The following is a 6,884-nucleotide window of genomic DNA, read 5'->3' as shown; positions in this document are numbered from 1 at the left end:
GCATATGTAATTGAACTCGGCGGATCTGTAACATGTCCCCCGGCGACAAATCTGGCTTTGCGAGTAAAATCCATTTTAATATCAAATATCATGTGACATGGTATCCATGTATGAGCAACTGGTTTAGGAGCATCCTGATCGAGAATTTTAAATGCTGGCATAACATTTGTCATTTCCTTCTTGATTGCATCCGACCACAACGAAGTGTTAGTATCTCGGTCAATCTCGAGAGCTTGCTTGACCGATTTTGGCATACAAATACCAAACTTGTGAGACCTTTTAAGGTATCTCGTCTTTACCGCTGAAATAATACAATCACGTTTCTGCAATACATCCGGTACCCACCAAGCAAAAGCTGGCTCATGAAGCAGTTTGTTAGCAACGGCATATTTGGCGACTTCAATTGGATTCGATTCCTTCAGATCTTTAAGAGGAAACCAAGTTGTAGATCCGTCCTTCCATTGCAATAACAACACCCAGCCTTTCGTGGTTCGTCTTATGCGTTTCACACCATGCTTGTCTGTATAGTACATATCGTCAGGTGCGACTGCCGATCCATCCATCTTGTGATCAATGATCTCATCTACTATTCGAAACCGGTGTCCTTCATCATCCACCTGCGAATATAAGTGTTCCGCAATAACGTTAGCAGCAAATTCCTGCACATTACCGTCTGGGAACTGGACTTCCATAACTCTCGTATCCAAAACAGGATTGGGATGTGATTTCCCTACCACATTACCATCGCGATCCTTTTTACGCGCAATAACTGTTCCAGTGGTAGCAATGTCCTTGTACGGTAACACAACTTGAGCATCAAGGTATTCATCAAAAGCTTCGTGATCTAACTCGTCCGCTTGAGGCATTGGCGGCACGTCCCCTGTCGAATCATCTGAATAAGCGCAAAATACATTAACCTCCTGAGGAAACACAGGGGCAATGGCATCATCACAGTTATTATAGCTCAAAGTTGCATCAAATGAGGACTTGTCTAATTGCACCTCCCTGGAATTAAGATCAGCTGTAGAAAGTGGCGAGTAAGAAGTTCGAGATACAACTTGACCACTTCGAACAAGTATACGCGCACACATAACATCACCAATGTCATGCGCAGGACCGAGCCAGCGACCTAGATTCCGTTTGTCCATCGGAAAGTTGACTGGGTCCAAATACCATATCCAATCATACCAAGCAGATTCACATAAGTGACTGATATCCGTTGTATCACCTGACACTGCCGTGTTTGGTACATCATCGTTCAATGCATAAATGTTATGTGCAATTGACGATCGAATCATACTTTGCAACTCCAGGCAAAAATCCCACAAATATAACGGCGCAGATGACTTTTTTATAGCCATGTTAGTCATGCGTTTCAATGCTCTGATTGCAGTCTCAGCTCAATTTAACCACGGTGAGTAAGGTTCAATCTGCCTAGCATGAGATCCTGCCGCACGAACCTTCCGTCTGAATTCACCCTGCACCAATTCTTTCGCGCCATCCGAAAAAATCTCGGCTGGAACACCTTCTCGGTGAAACAACAAATCTAATGTCTCATGGGCATTACCTTTTGACTTCATAGCATAAGCACGTGTCCAATCAAGATTGTTAACTTAAATCTGGGCACATGTGTTTCCGCTCAAAGACATTACACAAGAAAACATTGTATCCGTATACACACTTGTACGGAGATGTCGGTATCTGAGCTGACTTGTAGTTGGCTTGACTCTCTGTGTTAGAGTTCGACTGGCAATATCCTTGACTCCTCTCTGAGTCGTAGCCAATAAAGTTTGTTTCGCTGCAGATAAACCGATATTCCAACGTCTGGCTAACTCTTCCGGAGTAACTCTGTACCTGTAATTCGACGACTGAGCAACACTCACCAGACATGTCTTCTCAAGTGCTTCGACAAAATGCTGTTCATCGAGTGACACCGAGATACTAGACAACACAACTGATACTGTGCTTTCGTGTGACGAAATCATTTGAATGTTTGCATGACCGGATTGTCTTGTTACCAAAATACCTTTGCTATCGGTATACTTCTCCTCCTGACGAGTAAAATCCGTCGAATAAGGATCCCAAATGGGATTGTCATACGTGAGAGTCAACTTGTGAAAATTTCGAAACTCCTCCGGAGACGGCTTTCGCACTGGCAAATACAAAATCACACCATCTAATTGCAGATGCAATTTAAGATTCTCGTTCGGGAAATAAATCGAATGTGACAAATCCGTGGGATTTTCAAGTAAAAATCTTGGACAATCATAGACCTGCACATCGTTTAACCGGAGCTGATTCGGATTTAACAAATTATGTTCCATGGTAGGAAAGTGCAAGGCCTGATGAATAATTAAAATAAAAGTCTCATATGTGTAAGGATGATCATATGCAAGAGCAGCAGAGACAATTGGTACAGACCGGGCTTGTCCCAATGTAGATAAAAATGCAGAAACATCAACCGTTCGAGAGGTTTCGTGAAATATATAAGTGTTCTTTCCAACGCAACAAGTATCCGCGTGAGAATCTAACTCCGCGTGTGATATAAATGCACTCTCAAGTGACTGTATAGAGATAGAACGTGTTGATACCACTGACATATTCGAACTTCTCTGCGACATATTGCGACCTGCCGACAACTTCGAAGTAAGCGAGCTCGTATCATCACAACTTGTCTTCGATTTCTTGTCATCCTCCTTTTCCTGAGAATCAACAGTAGAAGCATTGAGTTTACCACCAGCTTCTTGTCGTAATGTATGTAAATGACGCTTCTGTTCAGCATTCATACTCTTGTATTCATCAAAGGTATAATACTTATCCACCATACCCTTGGTAGAAGCTTTGTTGAAGACACTTCTGTCACCGCGTCCACCGCGACCTTTATTACCACAAACTGATCCTTTATCTCGTCCTCGACCACAACCAGATCAACCTGACGAAATATTCCAAAGCTGAGCTTGATTTTGTTCTTCAATAAACTCACTGAGAAAATTCACTGTGGCTTCAAAATCATTTTTCAAAGATGGGTTAGCACAAACAGTGGCAATTGCAGAATTGAGAAACGGTGCCTGAATATGTTTCAAAAATTTCCGAACTTTTGCAGCCTCTATTAATGGCTCTCCAAACTCTTCCAGATCTGTATGAGCTTGCTGATGATTCTCAGCAAAACTTTCAAAAGTAAAGTTACAACATTCTCCGTTGTAAAACTTTGACTCAAGATCACCTTCAGCACGCATCATAATCTTCGACTGATTAGTCGGTCCCAAATTATGTGAGCAAAGTGCAAACCAAGCCGCACAACCATTATGAGCTTGAGCATAAGCCAACACCCAGCTCCCAGTAGGACCACCATGAGCACAAACGCGAATAATAGACCACACTTGAGCATTATCTGCTGCATAGGACTCTTCTTCATGAGGACATTGCGCTATCATTTCTTCAAACGCATCTTGATAGTCGTTATCCGGACCTTCAGGAACTTCTTTGTCTTCACAAATGACATAAGCCAATGGAACTCCCATTGTTCCTCGAATTTGGAGCAAATATTCCGCAATATTTTCGAAGGCATCACGGATATTCTTCAGGTCTTCAATTTGTCCAGGAGCAACAAGGTCTTTCGCTAACTCTTTGTCTTCCTTCTCACGCTTCTTAATCTTGATCATCAAGAAAATACGCGCCGCATTGAACTGAGCCGGATAAGGCCGAGAAGTGCGCTTGAGGTGACGAACATAGTATGCCAATAACACAAGACGCTCCTCCAAAGTGGCTGAAATTGCTACACCATTGCAAGGACTCATAGCCGGAGCTCCAGGTTGTTCTGCGTTAGGATTCGGAAGCGTACCCCCGGGACAACGGATGTTCTTACACATGTCCTTGATGAAATCATCCGTTGCGATCTCGAAAACATCCATAGACGTAATCAAATCCGTGATAGCATCATGTTGCTCAACATCAACAATGCCAATTGCTTGTAAAGCATTTTGAACTTGAGCTAAAGCAGCTGCCATGGTTAACTTTTGTCTACTTCATCTGTCTTAATTTCATAAAACTTCGTAAGCTGGTTTGACAACATTCAGTGTTCTTTCTGCACCACGTGAACACGAGAATTATTGATCACTGATAACATCACAAGTGAACACCACATAAATACCATATAAGTGATATTGATACTGAATACCGTTTGAGAACCATTTCAATAAAACGCGACAAACACCATTTTCATGTCGCAACCCATAATACGAGATATTTGGCTGATATCTATCAGAGTGGAGGATCCATGATTACCATTTGGTACAAGTCCAATAATTGTTGCTGTATAAGTAAATGTTCCATGCAAACAAACTACTTATCATCCACAAATGGATAAAGCTTGGATCCGAGCTTTTAGCAAACAATAAATTCTTGTGCAATGCACCTTCTTTGGTAGATGAAGAGATCCATGGAAGTGTCCCACCATGGAGATTTTGCCTTGTTTCATACCGTTAGACGGATACGAAACCCAGTTACTGATCAACATGTCTACCACATGGACCATTACGAGAAACTGGCAGTATATTCCAGGCCTCTGCAGGCTTCGGCGACTCAACAACAACATGAAGAGCCAGGTATTTTAGCTTTACCTCCCCAGGCACTATCAGACTTGGCGATCACTTCAAACACTCAAATCACAACAAATCACCCTACCTTTGATCCCGCTACCTCAGCTTAGAACAGTGTAAACTAGAAAACTGCAACAATAACGGGCTAAAATGTGTCTGTGGGACCAAAGGATTGTAGATACGATAAAAGACGTAAAACAAAGACTTATAAGCATAAACCCAAGATAAAGGGATAAAGAACCCCGATATGCTTGTCGTAGGGTTTTTCTACCACAATCCCTACGAATATCCAAGAGTACAATGTAGACTCATAATCTTCGTAGTTCATTGTTTTCCTCAACTGTGATCTCCATCGTCGTTTTGTTTTCTTCAATATAAGCACCCATTTAGTGGATTTGGCAGGGTCTTAGCACCCATTTAGCGAATTTCCTCAAGAGAAAACTTTTAGGTAGCGACGTTTTGGTGTCAACAATAACTACCTACCATGCAGGGTGCTTTGCATTCTGTTTGTATACTTGCCTATTTGTTTTGTACCACTTGTTTTAGTGCAGTATACTACTTCTGCCACAAACTACAAGTCAAACTTGCCGGCGAATCCGACTTCCAGGCAGCAATGTTTTGATGTTAACAATAACTACCTATGGCGCAGGGGGTTTGCGAATTCCAAAGAAACTTTAGTAGTTAGGGAAGATCAGGACTGTGCTCATCCAATGAAGCGGAGCCTGGATATTGGGAAAGTTTTGAACTGGTCTGTCGGAGACGTAAATGATGCAATCTCGCTGCTCCAAGAAGACAAACAATGAATTTCCTATCCAGGATTTTAGGCAACTGATGACATTTTTGATGAATTGAGCGTAAGATCAACCTCATCAAGACGTGTTGGCAAATGGTGCTTTCCTTGTTGGTGGCTTCTTTCAGAATAGAATGTCTTTTCTTGTGCACAAGACTCCAACAACAGCCTCTGTGGTTATTTTCTCCCCAGAAGTGACATTCCCTGGCTCTGCAACTTTGGAAGACCTTGAAACAAGATGGACAAGTATATGGTTTCAGATTCGAAAGAGCTATTCCTAGGTTCAGGCATGTCTCCTTGGCGTCTTTCTCTGCTGAATTGGGTGAGGTCAGGTCAAGCCTCACATTCCCATTGACCCCTTCCAGCACCATGACTGTTGATGCTGCATGAACAGCTTTCCTCCAGCATCGCAATGTCAAATCTCTGTCTGTGCGCGTATAAAAAAAACCTTTCAAAGCTGGTGGTTCTTTGGATCGAACCTTATTGTATGGCAACGCGATACAGTCACTGTATTGATGACACCATGTGCAATCCAGCGCATCAGTTCTGTTAGTTTCTTCCCAAGCGGCATACGATGGCCACAGCAAAGCTGCACTCAAACGACTTTTCTTTCTTCTCTGCGGGTCTAATTGGAAATCATCAGCGTGCATTCCACTAAGCTCAAAATCATCCGTTTGTTCAATCTCTGACAGCTCATTTGACCCCGTAGTTGTCTCCGAAGTCTGTTCCCTAGTTGCTTGTAAGCTTTGATATCGGTTACGGTTACCAACAATGATGATGTAGTCCAACACTTTGAGCAAATCGGCCTTGGCGGTGAGTGGCTCTGCGTTGGCAGTCAATATCGATGATCCGCTACTGTCTTCATCGGACGAGTAGACTGGCAACTCTTGAGGCGGCGGATCATATTTTCTATATTTGTGTAGTACGTCTTCGTCTTCACTTGACATTCTCGCTAGACCTCCAGTACACGCCTGTTTCATTTGTTTTGTGCTTTCTCTGGAAGCTGTAATATTTCTGCATAAAAATATGGCATGACGTGCTCCTCTCGCCGCACGGTATTGAACCTACAGTCTGTCCTGCTACCGACATCTGTTGCGCCCACGTTGGGGGAATGCCTTCGTTCGCAGTGCCGCGCACCCTCGACGGAATTTTGCTCTGCAATCCTATTTACTGTTACCCTTCAAACTTCACCCGTAGTGTCTTCCTTTGTTTCACAGACGTCCCACTATCTTTAGAAAGCCAGCATGGAATCTTCGGATGAACACAATTCGACGGACGCTGGCGTCAAGGACTCAGATAGTGGAGAATCATCGACGGACAACGATTCCGACCCTTCGAGGGAAAACGAGGATGACGACGATACATCGTCGGACAACGATTCGCACGATACGGATGAGGAACGAGAGGATTTTCCTCGGAAGGGACACTCTCACTTCCCCATGTTGGCGCACGCACCTCCGAAAATGAGGATCAAACTGTCTCTTAAACAAACGACG

The 6,884-nt window shown here is 43.2% G+C and overlaps 1 protein-coding gene across 1 annotated transcript; it reads right to left on the bottom strand.

The window, feature by feature from the left end:
- Positions 1-5,279: 5,279 nt before the first annotated feature.
- On the bottom strand, positions 5,280-6,335 carry PHATRDRAFT_35478 (predicted protein; the record flags this gene model as incomplete). The annotated part of the gene is made up of 1 exon (XM_002179732.1): positions 5,280-6,335. The coding sequence occupies one exon, from the start codon at positions 6,333-6,335 to the stop codon at positions 5,280-5,282; it is 1,056 nt and encodes a 351-aa protein (XP_002179768.1).
- Positions 6,336-6,884: the final 549 nt, after the last annotated feature.

Source organism: Phaeodactylum tricornutum, chromosome 7 (genome assembly GCF_000150955.2).
Source record: "Phaeodactylum tricornutum CCAP 1055/1 chromosome 7, whole genome shotgun sequence".
Classification (NCBI taxonomy): domain Eukaryota; phylum Bacillariophyta; class Bacillariophyceae; order Surirellales; family Neidiaceae; genus Phaeodactylum; species Phaeodactylum tricornutum.
Note: the sequence above shows the minus strand (reverse complement) of the source record. Positions and strands in the feature narration are given on the sequence as shown.